This window comes from Odontesthes bonariensis, chromosome 5 (genome assembly GCF_027942865.1).
Source record: "Odontesthes bonariensis isolate fOdoBon6 chromosome 5, fOdoBon6.hap1, whole genome shotgun sequence".
Lineage (NCBI taxonomy): Eukaryota > Metazoa > Chordata > Actinopteri > Atheriniformes > Atherinopsidae > Odontesthes > Odontesthes bonariensis.
Genome location: NC_134510.1, coordinates 163,118 through 189,795, shown reverse-complemented (window position 1 = coordinate 189,795; position 26,678 = coordinate 163,118). Strand labels below are relative to the sequence as shown.

General features: G+C 43.1%; 1 protein-coding gene across 2 annotated transcripts in view; it reads left to right on the top strand.

Moving 5' to 3' along the window:
• The window catches only part of adcy3a (adenylate cyclase 3a), a 224,088-nt gene that overhangs the window by 98,319 nt on the left and 99,091 nt on the right, over positions 1 to 26,678 (top strand). For both annotated transcript variants that reach the window (XM_075464641.1, XM_075464640.1), the window contains exons 5-8: positions 1,977 to 2,088; positions 13,236 to 13,363; positions 14,020 to 14,178; positions 26,353 to 26,518. In XM_075464641.1, coding sequence (XP_075320756.1) covers positions 1,977 to 2,088; positions 13,236 to 13,363; positions 14,020 to 14,178; positions 26,353 to 26,518 — 565 coding nt within the window. The remainder of the gene's footprint in view (positions 1 to 1,976; positions 2,089 to 13,235; positions 13,364 to 14,019; positions 14,179 to 26,352; positions 26,519 to 26,678) is intronic.

Genomic DNA, 26,678 nt, shown 5'->3' with positions numbered 1-26,678 from the left:
CCAATCTCCACGAGACTTGGCACATAGAATCTTCAGACCAAGCCGCACAAAAGTTATTATGTGGATTTTTTTATTTAACTTCCGTGTAACCGCGGCAGCCAATCAAACTCCATGCCGACTCGCAAATGTGACATTTGGCCGTATCTCTGCGATGCATTGATGTATTGATGCCAAACTTGGTGCATGGACTCACGACGCCTTCCTGAGCAGCCCAAGCCTTACCTATTGTGCCATTCTGCTAGGACCCCCACATCGCTGCTTGCAGCTATATTTCCTATTCTTCTACTTTCCACTGCAATTGAAGTCTATGGCAGCCCCATTAACGCATTGCGGGAAAGTTGTGAAATTTGGCACACGTAATCAGCCAAGTGCCAAAAGCAAAGTCAAGAAATTTCATGGCCCAAGTGCTTACTCACTAGTGCCACCAACACGTCAAAGTTCAAAGTGCATCCAAATGCACAACTTTGGACTACTTGGTCCAAATTTCACAAATGAGGTATTGCTGGAAGCCTTGGATCATGACGAGTCCAACGCACCCAATGACGTCATTGGCCTATGCCTACAATGTCCGCCATTTTGAATTTAATCAAAAAGCTTAAAAAAGCATTTCAGGCCACGCAGATTGTCCGATCTCCACGAAACTTGGCACATAGAATCTTCAGACCAAGCCTCAAAAAAGTTATCATGTGGAATTTTTAATTAGGCTTCCGATTTTCCATAAAAGCCAATCAAACTTGAGGTTGACGCCGCCAAAGCGGAAGTGAGGCCATATCTTGGAAACCATTTGATGTTATGACGTCAAACTTCGAACACACACTCAAGACTACTACGGTAAGTGGCCCAAGAAGTTTGGTGACGCCTAGCCTATAGGTGGCGCTATATGCAGCAGAAATGCATTTTTGCTCATATCATTGGACTACTTGGTCCAAATTTCACAAATGAGACATCATTGGAATCCTTCGATCATGACTAGTCTAACGCACCCTACGACGTCATTGGCCTATTCCTACAATTTCCGCCATTTTGAATTTAATCAAAAAGCATAAAAAAGCATTTCAGGCCACGCAGATTGTCCGATCTCCACGAAACTTGGCAACTTGGCATAAGTGAGGCCTTATCTTGGCAACCATTTGGTGTTATGACATCAAACTTCTAACACAGACTCAAGACCCCTACTGTACGAGGCACAAGAGGTTTGGTGACGTTTGGCCTATGGGTGGCGCTATCTATGGCAGCCCATTAACGCAATGCGAGAAAGATGTGAAATTTGGCACACGTAATCAGCCAAGTGCCAAAGCCAAAGTCAAGAAATTTCATGGCCCAAGTGCTTACTCACTAGCGCCACCAACACGTCAAAGTTCAAAGTGCATCCAAATGCACAACTTTGAACTACTTCATCCAAATTTCACAAATGAGGAACCAGTTGAATCCCTGGATGCAGTCGAGGTCAACGCACCTCATGACGTTATCTGCACCATATTGGATATTCCGCCATTTTTAATTTAATTGAAAACCTACAAAAAGCATTTCAGGCCACGCAGATTGTCCAATCTCGACGGGACTTGATACATAGAATCTTCAGACCAAGCCGCACAAAAGTTTTCATGTGGATTTTTTCATTTCACTTTCATTTGCATGTGGCAGCCAATCAAACTCCACGCCCACGCGCAAACAAGACGTTAGGCCATATCTTTGCCATTTATTGATGTATCGATGCCAAACTTGGTGCATGAACTCACTACGCCTTCCTGAGCAGCACAAGCCTTGCCTATTGTGGCGTCCTGGTAGGACCCCCACATCGCTGCTTGCAGCTATATTTAAGTTTACAACTACAAGTGAGGGTGAATGTTGGGGTGAGAATCTCTTTGTAGTTCCTGATGAGTAAAAATGTTTTAGAAAGATGCTGTTTAAACACTACGACTACTGCAGCCTGATGTACTAATGTGTTGTCTTGTTTGTCTCTTTTTGTAATGTAGCATTTTGTTTGCAGACATTGTGGGCTTCACCCAGCTGTCATCATCTTGCAGTGCCCAGGAGCTGGTCAAGCTGCTCAATGAGCTCTTTGCTCGCTTTGACAAGTTGGCTGCAGTGAGTTTCATATTGTTATATTATCACAGTGATCTCATGACATGTTTCAAATTTCAGACTGTAATATTTAGGTATTCTGACTGTTATATTGACATTTAGAATCTGTGTTCATCTTTCATTTCAGTAATTTGAGATAATATTAAATGAACTTGGGCTTATGAAGTACAGTGGTCTTCTGCCAATAAGAACTTTTGAACAATAAAAACTCTTTGAATCTTAAATACCAAACTACTGCTACCTCCAAGGGGACAATCTAGTGATTAACTCAGCATAGAGGGATGGTATTAAATTGTGTTCTACAGGCTGTGTTGGAGCACAGTTTATGTTAATATCAAACTGATACCTAGAGTAGTTGATTATTTCTGACCTTATTTCTGACCTAGATGTAAGCCCCACACACTGGGACAGAGAGTCATCAACAAGTTGTTTTGCAGACAGATAAAATCAATGCTGAATAAATACTTTCCAAATCATGACTCAGAGAGTATAATGATTATAATCTAAATGGAAGGTCAATGGTTCCATCCCCATCTCCTCCACATTTAAAGTGTTCTTTGGCAAAACACAGAGCCCACCAATGCCCTCAATATGCTTATCTGTGTTTTCTTGTAGAGAAAAAGTGCTGCATACTGTACATATAATGCATGTATCTAATATGAGTGTTATGTGAATGGGTTCATTAAAAAAAACTCATTACAAAGGGCATTGCAAAATGCTGCTGTATAAGTGGGGACAATTTACCATTAAGTTAACTGTAAAGGCACATTTTTACATGAAATACACAATCATAAAAAGGAATGCTAAAATTTAATTGAACAGTACTACACTGCTCAAAAAAATAAAGGGAACACTAAAATAACACTTCCTAGATCTCAATGAATTAGATATTCCAGTTGAAAATTATTCATTACATGAACAAAATAACAGAAAAATGATCAATGTAAATAAAAATGATTATCTCATGAAGTTCTGGATTTGGAATCCTACTCAAAATAAAAGTGGAAAATCACATTACAGGCTGATCCAACTTCAGTGGAAATTCCTCAAGACAAGTCAAAATGAGGCTCAGGAGTAGTGACGTGCAATTCACGAGTCAATCGTTCAAAACTCAAGATTCTTTTTACTGACTCGGGAGTTACGAGTCATTGTCTCCATTAACTCGTTCACTGACTCACCGCTGCTACTGCCAGCTAACTGCAAAGAGGAGACATGCCACACAACTGTTACTCTAACTGCAGCTGCGTTACTGTATAAAGCTATTTGCTGTATTAGCTCCGTGGCTGAAGCAACCGCTCTGCTACAGCTCGTAGAGCCCCTCCCATACCCGAGAAACTCACCAACTCTCTGCTCCGCACGATTCAGAACTCATGATTCAGGACTCAGGATTCATGATTCAGGACTCAGGATTCATGATTCAGGACTCAGGATTCAGGACTCAGGATTCAGGACTCAGGATTCAGGATTCATGATTCAGGACTCAGGATTCATGATTCAGGACTCAGGATTCAGGACTCAGGATTCATGATTCAGGACTCAGGATGCATGATTCAGGACTCAGGATTCATGATTCAGGACTCAGGATTCAGAACTCAGGATTCAGGACTCATTATTCAGAATTCAGGACTCAGGATTCAGGATTCAGGACTCATGATTCAGGACTCATGATTCAGGACTCAGGATTCAGGATTCAGGACTCAGGATTCAGGATTCAGTACTCAGGATTCAGGATTCAGGATTCAGGATTCAGTACTCAGGATTCAGGACTCAGGATTCAGGACTCAGGATTCAGGACTCAGGATTCAGGACTCAGGATTCATACCCGACTCACAGCTCACTCGCTCCCTCTCCCTCCCGGCTTTATTTTGAAGAAAGCGGGAGTTCATTCAATCTGTACATAATTATTTTTATTCTGCACTGTTGATGTTAAAATATTGTTATTTTTGCACTATTGTTTAGGTTATTTAAATGTTCTATTTGTGCGCAGTTTCATACTTTTTATTATAATTTTGCACTGTTTTGCACTGAATGTTAATTTATTGGCTGTTTGGGTTATTTGGATTTATTTAGAGAGAAAGAAAGAAAAATAAATGTTTCGCCTTGGAGACTGTACATTCTGTGGCGCACACTCTGGGTGACTGATTCAAGTCAGTAAAAGGAATCGAGTATCCCATCACTATTCAGTAGTGTGTATGACCTCCACCTGCCTGTATGGCCTCCCTCCACCTTTCTCCATGACCTCCACCTGCCTGTATGGCCTCCCTCCACCTGCCTGTATGACCTCCACCTGCCTGTATGACCTCCACCTGCCTGTATGGTCTCCACCTGCCTGTGTGACCTCCCTCCACCTGCCTGTGTGACCTCCCTCCACCCGCCTGTGTGGCCACCTGCCTGTGTGACCTCCACCTGCCTGTATGACCTCCCTCCACCTGCCTGTATGGCCTCCCTCCACCTGCCTGTGTGGCCTCCACCTGCCTGTGTGACCTCCCTCCACCTGCCTGTGTGACCTCCACCTGCCTGTGTGGCCTCCCTCCACCTGCCTGTGTGACCTCCACCTGCCTGTGTGGCCTCCCTCCACCTGCCTGTGTGGCCTCCACCTGCCTGTCTGACCTCCACCTGCCTGTATGACCTCCCTCCACCTGCCTGTATGGCCTCCACCTGCCTGTATGACCTCCCTCCACCTGCCTGTATGGCCTCCCTCCACCTGCCTGTGTGGCCTCCACCTGCCTGTGTGACCTCCCTCCACCTGCCTGTGTGACCTCCCTCCACCTGCCTGTGTGACCTCCCTCCACCTGCCTGTATGACCTCCCTCCACCTGCCTGTGTGACCTCCACCTGCCTGTATGACCTCCACCTGCCTGTGTGACCTCCCTCCACCTGCCTGTATGACCTCCACCTGCCTGTGTGACCTCCACCTGCCTGTATGACCTCCACCTGCCTGTATGGCCTCCCTCCACCTGCCTGTGTGACCTCCACCTGCCTGTGTGACCTCCACCTGCCTGTGTGGCCTCCACCTGCCTGTATGACCTCCCTCCACCTGCCTGTGTGGCCTCCACCTGCCTGTGTGACCTCCCTCCACCTGCCTGTGTGACCTCCACCCACCTGCCTGTATGACCTCCCTCCACCTGCCTGTGTGACCTCCACCTGCCTGTATGACCTCCACCTGCCTGTGTGACCTCCCTCCACCTGCCTGTGTGACCTCCACCTGCCTGTATGACCTCCACCTGCTTGTGTGACCTCCCTCCACCTGCCTGTGTGGCCTCCACCTGCCTGTGTGACCTCCACCTGCCTGTATGGCCTCCCTCCACCTGCCTGTGTGACCTCCACCTGCCTGTGTGGCCTCCACCTGCCTGTGTGACCTCCACCTGCCTGTGTGACCTCCACCTGCCTGTGCGACCTCCCTCCACCTGCCTGTGTGACCTCCACCTGCCTGTATGACCTCCACCTGCCTGTGTGACCTCCTTCCACCTGCCTGTGTGACCTCCACCTGCCTGTGTGGCCTCCACCTGCCTGTGTGACCTCCACCTGCCTGTATGGCCTCCCTCCACCTGCCTGTGTGACCTCCACCTGCCTGTGTGACCTCCACCTGCCTGTGTGACCTCCACCTAGGGTTGCCACCCGTCCCTCGAAATACGGAATCGTCTCTTATTTGGCAACAAAATGTTGCGTCCCGTATTGGCGATTTGTTCCGTATTTTCACAAATGTCCAATACACTTGTCTGTCCCACACGCATCCACACAAAGCCCCGCCTCCCCGGCTGCGCTCCTCTGTGAGTGGCTCCCTGCGCGCGGTGCTGTCACTCACAGTTGCTTAGACACACACACACCAGCGCGGCACAAAACCCGCGCATTTTTAATAATGTCCACCACACCCGATGCTCGACAACAGCCTCAAAAGCGAAAACGCTTACAAAAGTACAGGTGTGAATGGGAAGAGGCACATCTATGGCTGGACAGAGTCAGTGGAGTTAGAGACAGAGACAGACGATTAGCGATTAAAGGTGGGGTCTTAGATCTTGGAAAACGGTTCCTGCAAGCTATATTTTTGAAAATACACAACCTTGCCTCTCCCTTCAGCCCACCCCTCTAAACCACGCCTTCAAAACACATGAACGAGTCTCGAGTCTGTGAACGCGCAGGGGAAGGGGTGAGGGGGGCTGACAGTTGATTGGCGTGTCAGAATCCAATAGAAGTAACTCTCATCATTACTTCTATTGGTCAGACATTTCCTCTTTCTACAGCCTCTACAATGGACTAAAATATTATTTTTTTCCCCCAAACATTCTATTTTAGTGGATGCAATGGGGTCGTGAGGAGGTTTTCAGACAATTTTTATTAGCTTTAAAATATTTTGTGTGAGGAATACAGTCCTGCAACCTTAATCAGGCCAGGTACTCTCCTTTATAGTCATAAGACAGGTAGAGGACAAATACTGTTTAATTTAATTAACAATCCTACTTCTCCCCTCTAGGTTACCGCAGCTGAGGTGACACAGGTGTACCACACAGTCAGACACAACCTAAGCTACAACAGTGCTGACTGTGCACATAAACTGAATCAAAAGATTCTATCTGATTCACAAATTGTAAAAAAAATGACAATAGGGAGAACAAAGGCAGAGGCATTGGTTAAAGATGTCCTTGCTCCAAAGGCAGTGGGTGATGTTCTCAAGGCCCTAACATCAGATAAACCCCTCCCATTCTCAATTCAGACAGATGCATCAAATAAAGGCAACAGGAAGATGTTTCCCCTTGCTGTTCAATACTTCAGTCCAGAATGTGGAATCACCAACAAAATGCTGGACTTCCAAGAAAATGCAGATGAGACCGCTGCTGGGATTGCATCTCTTATAGAACAGTCACTTGACAAATTTGGCTTATCATTTAATCAAGTGACAGCATTTAGTACAGACAATACAAATGTGAATTCCAGAATTCACAACTCTGTCTTCACCAACTTGAAAAAGAAACAAAAAGATCTGTTGCAAGGAAACTGCCATGCCCACATTGTACACAACACAGTGAAACATGCTCTTAACCAGCTCACTGTAGATGTGGAAAATGTTGTGCTGAAGGTCTATGGCCTCTTTTCCATATCAGCCAAACGAAGAGAATTGCTAAAAGAGTTTTGTAGGTTTTGTGATGTTGAGTTCCAGGAAATTTTACGACATGTCACAACCAGGTGGCTCTCCCTTAATCCAGCCATCACCTGGCTAATGGAAACCTGGACTGCACTGAAATCATACTTCATCAGCATGGGGGAGGAGTGTCCCAAACAACTTCGAGCTTTGTTAAAGCTCAGTGAGGAGTCGGACTCAACTGAGGAAGATGGAGACATTGTGGAGGTTTACCTTCTCTTCTGCAATAATATCCTCACTCTATTTGAGGATGTTTTAAGGAAGCTGGAGAGTGATGATACCACCTGTGTTGAGTTATATTCCATTATGAATAACTTCAAGCAAAAGCTCACACAGAGACGAGATGACCAGTTCTATGGCTACTTAACGAAATTGAAGCTGCAGCGTCTCTGTCCATGTGATGCAGACATGGCAAGGGCAGATTTTACTGCATTTCTCAACACAGCACTCTCATATGTTGAGAAATGGTTCAGCTGGCTGTTCTCACTGCAACCTCTTTCTCTGCACCATGGCACCTTGACCTTTAGTGAACTTTATGATGAATGCTCCACAGCAAAAGCCCTTCTGAAGAGACTCAAAGAAGATGCTGGAGACGAATGGAAGTCCAAAGGTGTGGCTGCCAGGTGGGTGGCTCTTTTTCAAGTAGATGACCTGCCCAACATGCTGTCTATCATCAGCCACATCCTGAACATCCCGGCATCCACTGGATATGTAGAAAGGACATTTTCCAGAATGGCCAACAAATGGAGTGACAGCAGGAACAGGTGCTCCATGGAGCTCATGAGAAGTGAGCTTCTGATCACTCTCAACTTTGAGTCCTGTTCAGAGTTTTACAACAGTGCTTTGAAAGACAAAGAGTTACTCAGTGCTGCAAGGAGTAACAAAAAGTACACTTGGAAAAAGAAGTAACAGATTCTGATTAAGATGGTTGAGGGAATAAGTAACATTTTGCACTTCCTTTTTTTTTACTGAATGAGCAGAAAAGTTTTTTTGTTCTGTAAGTAAAAATGTCCTAGAGGTTCATATGGTTTTGCACTTAAAAAGTTACATTAAGTTATCAATTTATTTTTTTTATCATTTAAAAGTTCATTGTTCCACACTCCACGCAGATTTAATTTAAGATTTAATTAACTGCACTTTATAAGAGAATGTGTTTATTGGTAATAAAGCATTTCAAGCTTTAAGTATCAATCAAGTTGCTTTTTTTTAATCACCACTGTACGAAAGACACTGGCACAAAATAACATATTACTGCTGTGAGCAGTGGCCAAAGGAGTCGGCGGTGGTGGTCATAGCCCAGACGAGCCATGGTGGGCGTCCCTTATTTTCATTTCTGAAAGGTGGCAACCCTACCTCCACCTGCCTGTATGACCTCCACCTGCCTGTATGACCTCCACCTGCCTGGGCTCCTGATGAGGCGGCGGATCTTCTCCTGGGGGATCTCCTCCCAGAGCTGGATGAAAGCATCAGACAGCTCCTGGTGCAACGTGGCGTTGGTGGATGGAACCAGACACGATGTCCCAGATGTGCTGGACTGGATTCAGGTCTGGGGAACGGGCAGGATTCAGGACTGGGGAACGGGCAGGATTCAGGACTGGGGAATGGGCAGGATTCAGGTCTGGGGAACGGGCTGGTCCACAGCATCCATGCCTTCATCATGCAGGAGCTGCTGACACACTTCAGCCACATGAGGCCGAGCGTTGTCATGCATCAGAAGGAGCCCAGGGCCCACTGCACCAGCATGTGGTCTCACACTGGGTCTGAGGTCTCATCCCGGAACCTAATGGCAGTCAGGGTACCTCTGGCTAGCACATGAAGGGCTGTGCGGCCCTCCAAAGAAATGCCTCCCCACACCATTACTGACCCCGCGCCACACCGCTCATGCTGCAGGCAGCAGAACCTTCTCCTCTCTGTCACAGGTGCTCAGTGTGAACCTGCTCTCGTCCGTTATAGATTAACAACTATCAGTCATTTGGGATTTTTAAAAAACATCATAACTGAGTAGAGTTAAAGTTTGTGTTATGAATGACCTGTAATGTCCTTTGTTACAGCTTAAGAATGCTATCACTGAACACACTTTGTTTGATTGTTGTCCAGCATTGTACATTATGTTGAGTAGCTTTTACATTATTCTTTGCATAATACGTGCCTGGGGCTCCAGAGCAGCCCCCAGAGCAAAGCCAGCCTTATTTATCCATTTTTTTCTGTTTCTTGGAGTCACGGGTTCTTATGGTGCTTAAAATTGCACTCTACACCAGACTCATCTGATCATAAACACTGAAGGACCGAAGTTTCCTCAAGAAGTTGAGTCTGCTCTGTCCTTTTTTGGAAACAGACTCAGAGTAGCAATTTAAGTTTTCTGTAGTCTTCCTGTTCCTCCTAAAATCCATAATCATCTCACCACCACATTTTATATGCGATGTGAAGTTGGAAGCACTTTCCATCCCATAAAATTCGATAGATTTTGTCAACAAGGTCCGCAGTCTGAAATCACTCAAAAAAACCATTTCAGATTCAGATTCTTTTGTTGGCATTCAACATAACATCGGAGATGCACTGCAGAACAAAAGTACGTTGCATTTTGGCCACAACAAAACAGTTAGATAAATATCCTAAGGGAATATAAAGAATAAAAAATAAGATGTAGAATAAAAATATAAATTAATAAAAAATAAAAACCGGGTCAAAAAAAGGAGGTATTATAAATATAAATATATTTGTGCAAAAATGTCTGCAAAGAGTAATGTACAAATAATCTTGATAAATAGATAACAGAGGTAGACGAAATGATGTTAGTCTGAGGTTATTTGCAAGTGTTCAAAAGTCTGATGGCAGATGGGTAGAAGCTGTTCCGGAGCCTCACCGTTCTGCATGGCAGGCCTGAGGATAAGAGGGAAAACAGTCCATCACAGGGGTGAGCGGGGCCCCCGGTGATTCTTGTTTCCCTCGACAGGCAGCGTTGTCCCCAACGGGTGGCAGTGTGACCCCAATCCTTTTTTCAGCTGACCTCACCACTCTCCCCAGTGCCTTCCCGTGTGAGGCGCTGCTGCCCTCGTGCCACAGAGAGATGCTGCTGGTTAGCGCACTCTGGTGCCTCTGTAGAAGGTGGTGGGGAATGATGGGCTGAGGTGGGCTCTCTTTAGCCTCCGCAGGAAAGGCAGGCACTGGTGAGCCTTTTTGACAGTGGAGGAGGTGTGCAGCCACCAGGTGAGGTTGTTGGCTACGTGGACCCCCAGGAACTTGATGTGTGGGACGATCTCCACAGCAGTGTCCTCGATGTAGAGCGGGGTGTGCATGGGCCGTTTCCTCCTGAAGTCCATCAGCATGATGTTACTGCTGCACCAGTCTACAAAAAGTTTCACCTCCTCTCTGTAGTGCTTCTCCTCGCCGTCCTGGATGAGACCCACCACTGTCGTGTCATCCGCATACTTAATGATGTGATTTGTATTGTACTTGGAACCAGGTGTTCCATGGACAGGTGGAGTGCAGTGGCATCCTCGGTGGAGCGATTAGGGCGGTATGTAAATTGAAGTGGGTCGAGTGAAGGGGGTAGGATGGAGGTGACCTTTGACCAGCCTTTCGAAGCCAGCTCTTTTAGCCAGTCTAACTGCTTTATTCAGCCTCGCTCTTGCTGTTCTGAGGGCAGCTGTGGAACTCCACATCCTGCACACACTGCACATCCAGACCCCCACCGTTGCCTGCCATTGGAGACCCTACAAGAGGCTAATGTCTGAGATGGCACAGCTCTCAGGATCATGGGGAGTTCTCAAACCCCTTCACCACTTTCAGGTAGCAATTATATGAAATATTATATTTAATATATATATATATATATATTTAATATATATATATATATATATATATATATATATATATTTTATATATATATATATATATATATATATATTTTATATATATATATATATATGTGTTTTCTAAGTTGTAATTTTCTATGTTATCTGTGAGGAGGCTGTTATGAAAAAACAAAAGACTTGACTTAACTCGATTTGGCTTGGCTTGACGTGGCATGGCATGAAGGGTGAATGTGCAAGGATCTCACCCTCTGGCGCTAGCTTTAGCTCTCTGGACTCTGACGCTATTGCACAAAAACCTGGCCCTGTGGGCTCTCTAGGCTCTGGTGCTAGCTCTAGCTCTCTGGGCTTTGGCTCTAGCTCTAGTTCTCTGGGCTTTGGCGCTAGTTCTGGCTCTCTGGGCTTTGGCGCTAGCTCTGGCTCTCTGGGCTCAGTGGGCTCTAGGTCTGTGGGCTCTCTAAGCTGGAATGCTGGAGAGATGAGGGAGGAAGTGTACAGCACGCTTACCTTTTCTGGCTCCATGCCGAAAATGTCCAGCACAGCAGCGTGCCGTACACTCCTCGCCTCATCCCAGATGTGTGATGTGTTCACATCCCATGTCTCGCGAACTTGCTTTTTGATCAAAAAATCCAGGAGTTCCTATGACACCTACAATATTTTTCCACGAGCTGCAGTCCCCTACCGAGCAGCCCCAGAGTTTCATAGTTAGCTCCCAGAATGCCTCAATGTCTGCCGCGTCCGTTTCTGGTGAGATCTGGTTCTGGTTATGATGCGTTGGTTGCAAGGCGTAAGGACACGGATGCGGACTTCAAAAACAAGACTTGGTTTATTAATCAAAAACAGGACAAGGTTAACATAAGGCGCGGCTGAGCTTTATGAAAAGAAAGAAACTATGAAAACAAAACATGATCATGAAAAAACAAAAGACTTGACTTAACTCGATTTGGCTTGATGTGGCGTGGCATGAAGGTTGAATGTGCAAGGATCTCACTCTTGACTGTGAGAAAACAGGGAACCTAAATACTGTGGGGACTGATGAGTGAATGAGTGCAGCTGATGAGAACGAATGTAGTGACGTGAGTGAAACTGACCTGAACATGGGGAGTGAGAGAAAAACAATGACAAAACTAAAACTAAACATGAGCTAGAAAACTGAAGACTAAACACCAAGGCATGAGAAACTAAAACATGATAAAACACAAAACTAAGAACTAAAAACATGGCGCAACACCCCATGTTTGTGACAGAGGCAGTGCTTTTACATGTGTTTATTGCTTATCTCAAAACTTAACCTGTTCTGGAGAGCAGATTAGGTTTCCAGAACAAGTTGTCATGGTGGAAGAACATGGTAAGAATTGAACCAGTTTTGTCATACTGAAAATCCAAAACTGAACCTGAAGTTACTTTGTTAAGCCACTAAACCTGCTTCTTAGTACAGTCCCCTGGATTACTAATATTCTACACAGAAAATAGAATAATCTTTTAAATATAACCTTCATAAAACAAAAACAAAAAAAACCTGAGACACTTATAACTTACTCCGTTTTTGCTTTTTCTTCATTTGATGTGGATGAATCAGCAGTCATTGTTTCCTCTATCTTTCTTGTTAGTTAAGGTGGAGTTTTATTTATTTTTACATTCATTGTCATGAAAGAAACTTGTATTGATCTTTTTTTTTACAAAATGATTTAACCATTTATTTGGTGTAAACTGAAAACTGCTTTAAACCGAAACAGTTGAAAAATGCAGTTAAAGCCAATGAATTGTATCTTGAGCATTTTGTAAGTTTATTTTTATGTTGTGGTGTGTGCTTAAACCATGTAGGGTTTGCAATACAGCATCATGTGACATAGTGCTTCATTTTAAAGGTGTTCGCACACCTTTACACTGTCTCACACTAAATTATCACATTAAACTGACATTTTTGTGCGGCCCTTATCAGAAAAACTTAGAAATAGCACTGGTATAATGCTAAGACATGAACTAACCTCTGTAGATTAATGGAGCAGAGCAAAAAACAAGATCAGTCAACATCTATGTCCACTGCACTGTCAGCCTACCTCAGAACTGCTTTATGATATTTAATGGTCCCCTATAACTTTCGTATTATATAGTTGCTAGAAATACAGAAAAAAACTATTTTAGCCTGATCTTAATGTATTCGTGAGTACATTTTTGTTTCAACCCCATTTATATTTTCAGAAATATCACCAGTTGAGGATCAAGATCCTGGGAGACTGCTACTACTGCATCTGTGGGCTTCCAGACTACAGGGAGGACCATGCTGCCTGTTCCATCATGATGGGCCTGGCCATGGTGGAGGCTATTTCGTGAGTTTACACATGAGATTATCAGGGGTAGACTATTTTCTGTTTTTATTATGCTTGCCTTGTACAGATTGTTAAGTGTATACTAAAAAAAAAATCCTTCAAAATGAAAATTGAACTAAAGTTAGATAATGTATCATTAAATATTGCTGGACCCAGGTATCATGCTGTTATTTACCTTAACAATAACAATCTCCTGTTTTTCTACATAAAGTGAGGAAGAGCTAGTCACATAAACCCCAGGTTAAAGTGAGCTTATGCACAAAGGTGTAAAACAGGATCAAACGATGTGGGAGGAAGTGACAGAGTGGAATTGATTACTCTCATAGATTCCTGCTAATTTTCTGTGGACCGCAGCTGTGATATTAAGTGAGTTGAAGACTGTTTAAGAATGATAGATAATTAAGCTTCAATTGATGCAGTTGTGATTCAACATTTTGATCAAAATCCATACAAATATTCTTTTTTTAGTTCTGATATTTCTTAATGCTTTAAATGAGCTGTCTTATAGTTGGTAACTTCCTTAGGTTCTAAATGTTTTTGTGGTGTCATGGTATAGTTTTAAAATGGGACTGAGTGATGGATTCGTGGGCTCTCTTTCATAGAGTTACTTCCTGTAGCATTTTATTCATTGTGCTTGCTTTGTGAACCAATCACAGGTATGTCCGAGAGAAAACCGAGACTGATGTAGACATGAGAGTTGGAGTGCATAGTGGTACAGTACTGGGAGGAGTGCTGGGACAGAAACGCTGGCAGTATGATGTTTGGTCCACTGATGTCACTGTCGCCAACAAAATGGAGGCTGGAGGCATTCCAGGGTAAGAACAAGTTCATGGAGGACATCCTCTTTGGTCAAGCACAAATAAATATTGCTTCTCCAATTAAATTATGCATGTGCAGCTTACATCTTATATAGATGAGTTTGTGGGATCTGCAGTACAAAGATAATTTTGTCATTAGCAGTTACTCATGTCACTTTAAGCTCTTTTCACACATTAACTGTTACTTATTGACCCAAAAAAAGATAGCCTTCTTAAGCTGCCACTGCCCCCCTTTGTTAACCAAAACACACAAGACACATGCAGCTCTCAGTTTGACTGGTGTATTCTGCAGTGCCAGCTCTCCTGTACATTTACAAACCATTGGGCCTCTTGCTAGCTTAGTTCCACATTCCACCTGTGCTTTCATACATGACACAACAAAGAACATCAGGCTATATAAACTCATCCATATATTTGTATTTACTTGATCTATTTTTGTCAGGATTTATTAAATAGTCATATCCTTTAGTATGGCATATATTTTCTATGTATTTATTTGATATTGACCATAGCGGCATTCCATAGCATTATGCAGAAAATAAATTACCTCAGTTGTGCTCTTCCATTGAAACAGTGCAGATAGATTTGATCTAGTCACAAAGTCAAAGTCAAATTTATTTATATAGCACATTTCATGTACAAAACAATTCAAAGTGCTTTACATAAAATAAAAGCATTGCAGCAGGGAGTGGAAGAAGCATTAAAATACATAAAAGAATATAAAGAGAAACAAATAAAATAATTTAAATTAATTTAAAAACAAGCTACAGTCCAGATAAGTTCAAAGATATCGTGCAGATTTCATGCATAGACACATGAGAACAGAAATGTCTTTAACCTGGATTTAAAAATGTCTACATTTGGTGAAAGTTTAATCTCCACTGGCAGTTTGTTCCACTTGTTTGCAGCATAACAGCTAAATGCTGCTTCTCCATGTTTAGTCTGGACTCTGGACTGGACCAGCTGGCCTGAGTCCTTGGATCTAAGAGCTCTGCTGGGTTTATATTCTCTGAACATATCACAGATGTATTTTGGGCCTAAACCGTTCTGGGATTTGTAAACCATCAGCAGGCTTTTAAAATCTATTCTGTGACTGACTGGAAGCCAGTGTAAAGATTTTAAAACTGCTGTGATGTGTTCAGATCTCTTAGTCCGGGTTAAAACTCCAGCAGCAGCGTTCTGGATGAGCTGCAGATGTTTAATGCTCTTTTTGGGAAGTCCAGTTAAAAGAGCATTACAGTGATGGAGTCTACTGGAGATGAATGCATGGATGAGTTTCTCCTGGTCTTTTTGGGAGAGGAAACCTTTAATTCTGTTGATGTTTCTGAGGTGGTAAAAAGCTGCCTTGGTGACAGCTTTGATGTGGCTGCTGAAAGTCAGATCTGAGTCTATCAACACTCCGAGGTTACCAACTTGGTCAGTGATTGTAAGGGCCCGAGTCTCAAGATATTTACCAACGCTGACCCTCTTCTCTTTGCTCCCAAACAGAATGATCTCAGTTTGGTCTTCATTTAATTGTAGAAAATTCTCTCTCATCCAGGTGTTTACTTCCTCCAGACACTGACACAGTACGTCTGCTGGGCTGCAGTCGTCCGGTGACAGAGACACATAAAGTTGTGTATCGTCTGCACAACTGTGATAATTGATGTTAAAGTTCTGCAATATCTGACCCAAAGGGAGCATATACAAGTTAAACAGAAGAGGTCCAAGAATTGACCCCTGGGGGACTCCACAAGTCATGGCCACTCGCTCAGATTCATAGCTGCCAATTGTACCAAAATAACTCCGGCCTTCTAAGTAGGACCTGAACCAGTTAAGGACCGCTCCAGAAAGTCCAACCCAGTTTTCCAGCCTGTGCAACAGGATTCTGTGATCTACAGTATCAAACGCAGCGCTGAGGTCCAACAGAACCAGGACTGAAACATTACCAGAATCAGTATTCAACCTGATGTCGTTTAACACTTTGACCAGAGCTGTTTCAGTGCTGTGATGATGTCTGAAGCCTGATTGAAAGTTATCAAGACTTCCACTTTCATTCAGAAAGTCGTTGAGCTGGTTAAATACAACTTTCTCAATAATCTTAGATATAAAAGAGAGGTTAGAGACAGGTCTGTAGTTGTTCATCATAGAGGCGTCTAGAGTTCTCTTCTTTAGGAGTGGCTTAATGGCAGCTGTCTTTAGTGACTTGGGAAAAATGCCTGATGCCAGTGAGCTGTTAACTATTTGTAGGAGATCACTTTCTACTGAGGTAAAAACAGTTTTTAAAAAGTCAGATGGTATTATGTCCAGAGTGCAAGTGGTTGATTTCAGATGCCAACAATATTAAATTGTGACATAACGTCAGAGTTATTTCTAGGTTTTAGACACAGATTAGTTTTCTTGTTTGTCTGTGTTGCGTGAATGTTTTGTCTATATATATAAAAACCTTATATCCATATGTTCGTTGACTGGAGATGAATCATATAGGTAGGCCACACCCATTTTGACCTCATTATATTTTCTGCTACAACTACTAGACATGCTACATTTATTTTTGTTAACTTTTCCCACAGTCTAAGCCTGATTGGGGTAAAATGTTGCACATAAAAACTAATGAAGAAAACAAAAAAAAGTTAGTCGAGCTGAATTTTAATGTATTGCTGTATGACCAAATTATGCGCGTACCAATCATATCTCGCTTGCGATCAATGTAGAAAATGGAGCATATCTTAATTTTAGTAATACCTATTAACATGAAATTTCTAACCTTAGTTTTGAACACCATCCTGATTAGCCTTTCCAAATTTGGAAAAATTCAACAACCAGGAGGTGCTGTAAAATTGAGAAGCTTATATCGCCAAAACAGCTGAACGGATCCGTATCAAATTTGGTTTACATGTCATTAGAAAGTCATGACACAATTCATAAATGTTGGCAAAGACTGGACAAAATGGTCGTCGTTTATGAACAAAAAACAAAAGTTGTTCCTGTCGTGCTTTAAAATATCATTAAAAACCACCTGTTTGTCCTAGGGCCCTGATATTTTCAGAGCACATTCCTTCAGACATGACACACATTTGAGCTCCAGCTTTGTTTCTCCAATTTTGAGTCCTTAATCCTAATTTACAAATACATCATCACTTATTTCGTATGAAAGTGATCAGATGTCTTCTCTAAACAGTCCTTGTAAATAACATTGGACAATGGTTCAACCCACAGCAATATTTGATATTTTTATTCTGAATAATACACATTTCAAGCATAAAATCTTTTATTTTATGAAATATTCATTTGGGACCCATCAACAATCCCCATCATCTGTAAATATTTTTTGCAGTTTTTTAGACCATATAACTTATGTAACTTATTTGATTGATATAATCCATATAGATGCAAAATATTTTCTATTTTGTGAAAGATTCCACCGAAGCTCAACAAACTTTCTCACACTAAGCCAGAGATAGTCACAATCATATAAGAACTTTTCATACAATGGTATAATTATTGTGATTTTTCAAATTTTAAGGCCCATGTCAGACACGGAGACCAAAACACACACAAACTCTCTCATCACTAGTACATTGTGAGGACCGAGGACCTATTGACATAACAGTACTCATTTCCTACCGTTTGTAAATCTAGATAGGTAGCCTAAACCGAAAGACTTCTGAGAAAAATATTTACACGGCTGGCTCAGGAACTTGCGTGTACCTCATACAGGAAAAAATCCACGTCAGCCAAAGGTGGCGGTACTTCATATTTTAAACAAGGGGGGAGTTTGTAACATGCTTATAACTGCATGCAGTTTTTTTGCACTTACTCTGATCACAAGTTCTGTAATTTCTGTAATTGCTCTGCACCGGCCTGTCGTGGTGAAGAAGGAGCTGAGCCAGAAGGCGAAGCTCTCGATTTACCGGTCAGTCTATGTTCCTACCCTCACCTATGGTCACGAGCTGTGGGTAGTGACCGAGAGAACGAGATCGCTAATAGAAGCGGCTGAAATGAGTTTCCTCCGCAGGGTGTCTGGGCTCTCCCTTAGAGATAGGGTGAGAAGCTCGGTCATCCGGGAGGGGCTCGGAGTAGAACCGCTGCTCCTCCGCATCCAGAGGAGCTGGAGGAAGTGGCCGGGGACAGGGACGCCTGGGTTTCTCTGCTCAAGCTGCTGCCCCCGCGACCCGATCCCCGGACCAGCGGAAGATAATGGATGGATGGATGGATGGACTTTCAGATGTTTCAGATTGACATCTACTTATACTTTTTTTGATATTTGCTTAGAATTTAGGTGAGAGCAACACCTAAAAACTTTTTAAAAAGTTTTCGTCAACTTTTCGTGAGATTATTTTCACTTATGTCTCTGCTGCACCCTGCTCCATCTCAGACACACACAAACTCAGTGCATCAAAGAAGAGGGGGGAAATGAATGTGGCCCTGCATTACACACTAGAGACTCCTACTCTGAGCTAAGATGAAGCATGTTTGTTTTCAGACAGAATCTGCTCCCTCAAGCCATTTACTTATTTCTAGTTAACATGATTTTGGCCGGGGCTGCACGGTGGTTTGGTGGTTATAACAGCTAACAGGGTTCCAGGTTCAACTCCCGGCTGGTTCTTTCTGTGTGGAGTCTGCATGTTCTCCCTGTGTATGCGTGGGTTCTCTCTGGGTACTCTGGCTTCCTCCCACTGTCCAAAAACATGCATGTTAGGTTAATTGGTGTCTCTAAAATTGTCCTTAGGAGTGAGTGTGAGTGTGTGTGGTTGTTTGTCTGGTTTGTCTCTGTGTGGCCCTGTGATGGACCGGTGACCTGTTCAGGGTGTACCCCGCCTCTCGCCCAATGAAAGCTGGGATAGGATCCAGCCCCCCGCGACCGACCGACGGATTCAGCGGCTATAGAAAAAGGATGGATGGATGGATGGATGATTTTGGCCTTTAAATGTGACATATTGTTGAAAAATATTTTTTTCTGTTCTTGAGAGCTTAGTAGGTGTAAATCATCCCAAAACACAACCCTGGCATTTTATTAGTTTCCCTTTGTTTAAAAGTTCCTCATTTAAAGGGACAGTTCGCCTCTTTTGACATTCACGCCACCTCCTCTACTCAGCCTGACCTCTGAGCCCAGCCTGCTCACATTCACACTGAGGAGCATACATTTACATCTACCCCAAGCTGACCTCGACCTGACCTTGAAGCTTATATTTAAGAGCCCAGTGGATAAACTCTATCTGAGGCTAATGTTCCAGCAGAGTTAGCTACAGACTGGGGATGTGCAGCAGCCACTTTTCATCCCACTGTTTGAACAACTTGGTCCAGTTCAACGCTGGACTGAAGAAACTGAGCCACAAAGAGGATCAGTTCCAGCTCTCAGAGCCTGAACTTCAGAGCAGGGAAATGGAAGCATCTGAGCAATAACTCCTCCTGGTTTATTTATTGAGTTATTTTCTCCTTTAGCAGCAGCTAACGCTAACAGCTTAGCTAATGAAGGTGATGTACACCAGCTTCTAAGGAGTTATTGCTGTTTCTTTCTGAAAGATGAACATTATTGTTCCCACATATGTTAGCTGAAGCTTTCTAGCTGAACGGTCCCGTTCTGTAACTCATCAACCTGCAGCTGTGTGGATAAGGTGTGTTCCCAACACAACACCGCTCCTCTCCTCACTCTCGCTGTGCTAACGTCACATTATCAGCATGTTTCTGAAAAAGATGTAGGTCTCCCAGTACAATTGTTTAATGAGGTTAATATATCCAAAATGTCAGATGAGGTGGCTCGGGCATCTGGTGAGAATGCCTCCTGGACGCCTCCCCGGTGAGGTGTTCCGGGCCCGTCCCACTGGGAGGAGGCCCCGGGGAAGACCCAGGACACGTTGGAGAGACTATGTCTCTCGGCTGGCCTGGGAACGCCTCGGGGTCCCCCCAGAAGAGCTGGAGGAAGTGGCCGGGGACAGGGACGTCTGGGTCTCTTTGCTCAAGCTGCTGCCCCCGCGACCCGACCCCCGGAGAAGCGGAAGATAATGGATGGATGGATGGATATCCAAAATGTTTAAATGCAGTAATTAACGGTGCACATGCATTACTTCGAGTTACGCTGTGCACATCTCCGGCTTGGTCCATCACTGTAGATGAGAAAGCATTGTTTGCTAGTGTCGTGGAGAAAAGGAGTCGAACACGCGTCGGTCAGCCTTTCATGGGGAAGTTTATTTGAACGAACCGTCACAGAAACATGTGCATACAGAATGTCCGTAAGTTCCCTTTGACCTCAGTTTGTGACACTCTTTTATACTGCCCTGCTTCCTACAATGCGTACGTGGCTCAAGCCCCAATCTCTCTCAGGCGCCTGGCTTTTGCCATTATTATAAACAAGCTCATTCTAACCTTAAACAATATTCATATGAACCGAACAACAAAGCACACAATGTAATTAGGCCATGTCATGACATTTCTCTCCCACATAGTCCCCCCTGAAATCACTTATCAGTGATTTAATAAAGAAATAATCTAAAATGAAAGAAAATCATCCCACATAGTTAATTAAGAATTAATTAACATAATCAACACTAAATTATTCTAATAATTCTACATTCTAAGTCAAAGGGAACATTTTGAATAAATGAAAAGGAATATATGTACCCGAATCACATTAAATGATACTGAATTCAACAACAACACAAATTTTACATTGCCATCACACATGTCCACTGTTCGCAGTGCATAGGAGCGAAAAACCCACCGGCTGCTACTTTCGTACCTCATGTTCTTATTCTTGGGAAAACTCACCTACGGCCCCACCCCACTTGGCGACCGACCACTTTACCAAAGGTCACACTCCGAACAGTTGACTAACACAACTGGCAATGGACATATTAGTGATCCGTTCTGATTGATAATACACATAGAATGAATACACAAGCATCATCAAATGAATAAATCAAAGTTTTGTACCAAGTACAATACATAAAATTATGGATTATCACACAACAATAGTAATAAAATGCAATGTAATGCAGCTCTTCCAGTCCCGTCCCATCTCCCGTACTCTGGTGTCGTCTGCTTCTGGCCGAACATCCGTCCGGCTGGGTCTGGAACTGCTAAGCTAACTCTGGGAGGAGAGGTCGCCAGCACTTCGCTCCCAATAAAAGAGATCTTCAGCATCTCTTCTCCCTGTCAGGCTATACTTGGTTCCACACCCGAGGAAAGAATCTTGTGAACCGTCCGTTGATAACGTTCATTCGTTGATCAGCTCTCCCATGCGTTGGTCCTCAGACCTGGTCTCGCATGGTCATCTGCCTCCTGGTTTGTTCCACACTTCGTTTGAACATCACTTGCAGCAACCACCTCCTCAGAATGGGTGTAATGCAACACACCAACAGGGAGACCATTATCACTATCAACAATATAGCTATTCCCGTCTTAACTGTCATCGCTCCCCAATCTCCCAAAATCCCATCCAGACCAGACCACCACCACTCACCCCCACCAGCATCACTCTTCAGCTCCTCTTTCAGCTCTCTGATTTTCTTCATGGCCGTTGTAAAAGTAGCTTGTCTGTTCTGCCAAGCCATCCTACTCGTCTCATGTAGTTGTTCTCCAAAGGCTGCAAGCCCTTCACTCGTGTAGTTAAGAATTCCCTGTTGGTTGTAGTATATGTAATTAATCCACTCCACATTTTTGTTAATCGTGATCCACGGCAAAATAGACTCAAATCCAGCTGCAACCTCACTGCGTGCTTTGAACTCAAAAGGAATCCCTCTCGGCTGCCCTATTGCATCCAAGTAAACGTGCTTATCCCTGATGTAGTCACCACTAGATCTTTTAACTCTCCCCTTTTCCACATCCAACCCCAGTAACTCGTGCCCAAAGACCTATCCACCTGTTGGGTAACACATTTAACAAAACATCATCTCCACACATCCAGTAACTATCAGCTATTGGGTGTGTCTGATCCCCAAACAGGTAGAGAGTCAGAATTGTCATTTCTATATCTTCACATTTTTTATCCAAAGGAACCGGATTTTCATACCACACAGGTGTCCTAATAAATATTGGTTTCATATTTGCGTGTGGAAACCAAGATAAAACCCATGTGACATTGCATTTAACGGTAGTGTTACCTACGTGAGTTCCACTGTCATTAGTAAATCCACCACTCGTAAAGCATTCAAACTCACCATTGTAATCTACTCTATAATCAGTCGGAGGCCCATCCTGTGTTGTACTAAGATTAAATTCAGCACAGGACGACTCCAATTTGTGGCCCCTCCCTTTTTTGAAAAAGTCCTGTAATTTATTTGGCCCAAACATCAATCTGCACTTAATCCCACACATAGGAAGCTTAAACAATAACCATTTATCCTTCTGAGGTGTAAACCTACCTTCTCTGCATTCCCGCTGCCGGACCACTGCACAGTCCCTGAAGGTGTGTGGCTCTGGAACAACAACAGGCAATGCTCCTGGAGCGTCTGCGCATATGAGACTCTCCGTCGCTGTCAGTTCTCTCGTAGTGTACCATGCCCATCTATACCACATGTTCTGTGCTGCCTTCCCCCACAAACCATCTTCCACAGTTACACTGTTTTCCTGACTCTACCTGTGCATGTACACTCCGTCTGTTCTTGGATTAACATGATTATTCTGTCCTGTAGTGCTAATGGCATCAAGTCCCCCTAGACCAGGGGTTCCCAAACTTTTCCATGGCAAGGCCCCCCAAACAGTATTAGCTTCTGGCCGGGGACCCCCTTTGCAAACCACAGATAATGCTACAAAATATGTAAAGAAACAAACTTTTAGAAGGTATTTTCTTTCTTTTATTCACGGACAGCAGCACGCTGTGTGAATGTAGCCTGACTAACTTCTTTACGTCTGACGAAGTCAACCATTTTTTCGGACTCTGCCGGATGTTTTTGTATCAAGTGACTCTGAAGTTTCGAAGGTTTTGAACACTCATTTGAGAGGGTCTCCAGACAGAGGACGCATTTTGGGCAATCGTGGCCATTTTTCTGTATGGCTGTAAAGCCAAACTTAATTTATGCTGCCTTGTACTTTCTGATTTTAGTCGGCCAGTTCTTTCAGTCTCTTCCAAGTCAAAAATCTGTCCATTTTGGCTAAGCTACCTACACGCTAGCTTGAGGAGCAGAGCAGCTTCAGAACAGGCGCAAACCGCCAGGTCTACGATGTTTTGACTGGCAGCCAATCAGAAAGACAAGCATGGCAAATAACATTTCGATATGATATATTATTATAAATTGTATTTTACAATACTGATTAAAAAAATGTGAACAATTTTTATAATGATGTTTAAAAAAAAATGTAATTCTATTTTTTTCTTATCTTCACTCCAATTTTCTGAGGCCTCCCTAGTGCCCCCTGGCGGCCCCCACTTTGAAAACCACTGGCTTAACATCCAGTCATTCTCACTGTGTCTCAAAATGCCCTCCATGGTAGAAGTTCCAAAACACAGTGCCCACACTGCCTTAATGTGTCCCACAGTCAACAGTCTATGCACAGTTTCTTGTTCAAAAGCTCTTATCCCTTTGCTTGCACCTGTGTGAATGTCCGGCAATCGAGCAACCAGCCCCCCTAGGTCGAGCGTCTGCCACGGCACATACTGTCCCTGCGTCATTTCTATCAAACTCGGTGCTGACGCTGTTGGACTCTTATGTTCTTCAGAAGATGCCTTTTGAACTGGAGGTGCCAGTTCTGGTGATTTTTGGTATTGTGGGAGCTGTCCCCTTGCCTGATCTGAATTACAGACGGCGTCTGGCTCAGGAGCTCCATGACTGCTTGATGTAGCTATTTGTGGTTCTGGACGTTCATGAGATATTTTGTGATCTTTTATTTCAGAATCTCCTTGCATGTTTACTGCTCCTGGCACTGTTGGATATAGCTCTGCATTTTCAAAGAAATGTAAAACTTTTAATTCAAGCTCTCTCTTTTCCTGTCTCTCTTTGCTTTTGTCCTTTGGTTTGTAAGCTTTAATCCTTTGTTCCATAATCTTACAGGCAGTTACATTGAAAGTGCCACCTTTTGGCCAGGGTGAGAACTTATTTTTTGTTTGTTTTTCCCATTTTTGAGATATCTTTTTAATATCTTTGGAATGTTCGGGATGCTTATTGTTGGTGTTACATCCATTGTTTCACCTAGTTAGTTCCCTTCTTTTGACTTTTTTTATTATTATTATTATTTTTTAACAACTCTTGAAAGTCAATTTAAATTAAACTAACTCTAAACAATGCTAATTTAATGCTCGGTTAAATTTAGCTTAGATGCTGCTAATTATGCTAATTGTTGGCTTGGATATTGTCAATGCTAACGTTAATGTTAGCCTATGTTAGTTTTGAAAGCTTATGCTCTAGGTTGGTTTCAAAATTAAACCAATGTTAATTCAATGTTAGGCTAATTTAGCTTGTTGCTATTTTGATTTCTAGTTTGGAGTTAGTTTACTATTAGCTTATTGCTAATGCTAATGCTTGCTAACCAATGCCAATTGATGTTAGCTTCCTAGCTGTTGCAAATAAATGCTAACTTATTGCTAATTTAGAATTAAACCAATATTAGCCTTATTGCTATTGCTAATCAATGCTAATTGTATTTCTGATCAATGCTAATTATTGCTAACAAAATGCTAACTAATGCTAGCCAATGCTAACTATTGCTAATCAATGCTACTTATTGCTAATCAATATTAGTTTTCTTGTTAACCAATGCTGACCAATGCTAATTATGCTAATCAATGCTAGTTATTGCTAATCAATGCTAGCTTTCTTACTAATGCTAAACAATGTTAATTTATTGCTAATTGAAAGCTCAGTTCAATGTTTACTCTGTTTAAAGTGACTCAGGCTAAAGGCGTTTTCCCAACTTTTGCTCTACCCAGATGCTTCCGATCGGATCCATACACAATGTCTCTCCACCAATCCAGATGATACAACGCGCAAATTTTGACCAATGAAATATGAACACACCTCTAAGCCTGCCTCCCAGGCTCTTATTAACTCCTCCCAATCTGTAATCTTATGAACAAGACATAACAATTGAAACACACCCTATTCTTCAACTCAAAATGGCGTTTGTCACACTTTTGTAACAACTTAAGAAAGAGAAAGAGATACAATTTAACACGCTGTGGACAGGGAGAAATACAAACCAAAAAATACAGAAACGATGCATAAGTGAAAAACTTTCTTTATCAGGAATATCAAAAATCACGTCGAATGGCGTGACAAACAATGGCTTAGCGGCAGAACCTCTCCCCTAAGTTTGCCGTCACCTGTACACCACCAACAGAAATCCGCTGTTTAATGGTTAGAAAAAAAATCACACCTGCTGGCCGGCTTTCACAGCTGATGTCGGTTGTCGGGGCCCAGAGGACGCGCTTTGCCGGGCTCCAGATGTAAAATCTCACGAATTCGGGGTCACCATTATGTTGTAGAGAAAAGGAGTCGAATCCGCCTCGGTCAGCCTTTCATTGGGGAAGTTTATTTGAACGAACCGTCACAGAAACATGTGCATACAGAATGTCCGTAAGTTCCCTCTGACCTCAATTTGTGACAATCTTTTATACTGCCCTGCTTCCTACAATGCGTACGTGGCTCAAGCCCCAATCTCTCTCAGGCGCCTGGCTTTTGCCATTATTATAAACAAGCTCATTCTAACCTTAAACAATATTCATATGAACTGAACAACAAAGCACACGATGTAATTAGGCCATGTCATGACATTTCTCTCCCACACTAGCATCTGCTGCTAGCTTACAGCTACACTGCTAAACTATTTCCCTCAGGGATCAATTGTTAGTGTTTTTGGTCTGACTGGATGAATCGCTAACTTCTCTTGCATTTACTGCATTCAGTTCCACAGTGAATGCACAGGTTATGATGACAGGTGCCGTATGTAAACACACAGCAGCATGACAGGGTGTCCTTACCCCAAGTCCAAACATACAGAAACTAACCCTTCACCGACATCCTGTTGTATTTGTATGGCTGTGCATTCGCAGGGTTCACTCAAAGATTTGTTTGTATGACAATTGTGTTACATACCATAAATACAGGGGGAGCCAAAGAGCAAAAATTAGCCAAATTCTGTAGTGTTATTTAGAAAAGGGGAAGGTTGTTGTTTGCCCGGCAGGCTGCCTTTTGTATTGGAAACTGCACGAAGCAATAGCTTGTTTAATCTTTCCTCTCTTTGCTATGTGTGGATCAGTCGTGTTCACATCTCGCAGAGCACTATGGAGTGTCTTCATGACGAGTTTGATGTAGAGCCAGGGAGTGGAGGTGACCGCTGTGACTACTTGAGGGAGAGAGGTATTGAGACCTACCTTGTGATTGTTCCTAAAGGACCTCTGGGAAAGAATGGCATCAGTGGTGTGGTTAGTTGAACCTCCAAACATCCTCATTGCAAACATTTTCAATATTTGAATGTTTACCACCAACAGGGGAAGCTGATGCACTTTGAGATGGTTTAATATCATTTGTAAAGTCAAATTTGAATTACATTTCAGGGGACATCAATGTGTTTATATGTCTCAA